This window comes from Sphaeroforma arctica (genome assembly GCF_001186125.1).
Source record: "Sphaeroforma arctica JP610 unplaced genomic scaffold supercont1.12771, whole genome shotgun sequence".
Classification (NCBI taxonomy): Eukaryota; class Ichthyosporea; order Ichthyophonida; genus Sphaeroforma; species Sphaeroforma arctica.
This window is the reverse complement of record NW_014027787.1, coordinates 1-707: the sequence shown is the minus strand read 5'-3', so window position 1 is coordinate 707 and position 707 is coordinate 1. Positions and strand designations below refer to the sequence as shown.

At 49.1% G+C, this 707-nt stretch overlaps 1 protein-coding gene across 1 annotated transcript; it reads left to right on the top strand.

The window, feature by feature from the left end:
- Window positions 1-267: 267 nt before the first annotated feature.
- On the top strand, window positions 268-459 carry SARC_17919 (hypothetical protein; the record flags this gene model as incomplete). The annotated part of the gene is made up of 1 exon (XM_014287996.1): window positions 268-459. A coding segment is annotated over one exon (192 nt), but the record flags the coding sequence as incomplete, so codon positions are not given.
- Window positions 460-707: the final 248 nt, after the last annotated feature.

Genomic DNA, 707 nt, shown 5'->3' with positions numbered 1-707 from the left:
ACACACACACACACACACACACACACACACACACACACACACACACACACACACACACACACACACACACACACACACACACACACACACACACACACACACACACACACACACACACACATATATATATATATATTGCATATACCTGTGTATTGCAGAGCTGAACTAGAACCAATCTAATAGATACATTCACCTATATCAAGGCTCTGTACTCGGCACTCCGCACAGACTAACTATCCCACCCGCACTATGTAGGTACCCATCCGCATGACATGTGCGCGTTATCTGTGGACGTTGCGCAACGATCCCGAGAAAGCAAAGCAAACGCATCACATCACCACACCCGCGGGATGGCTGGCGTATGTGCTCACGGGTGAGTACTGCCTGGGAGTGGGAGAGGCGTCGGGAGTCTTCCCAATTGATCACGCGACTATGGACTATGACGAGGAGTTGCTTAAGGTGAGTGTGAGTTGCTGAAGGTAGTCGTTGTGATGACGAGCATACAGCTGGCACACAGCGTGGTTGTGGTGGTTGTTGTAGTATTGGGTATATATAGGCGAATGCGAAGGGGTGGGTGGAGATGGGTAGGGCTGAGTGTATTATTTACTCGAGGTAGAGTGTGATGGGTACCCTCCCATGCACACTATACGTTTGACTGGTATGTATTGAGGTGTGTTGTGTATTGTATCTGGTTTCGGCAAAGGTGA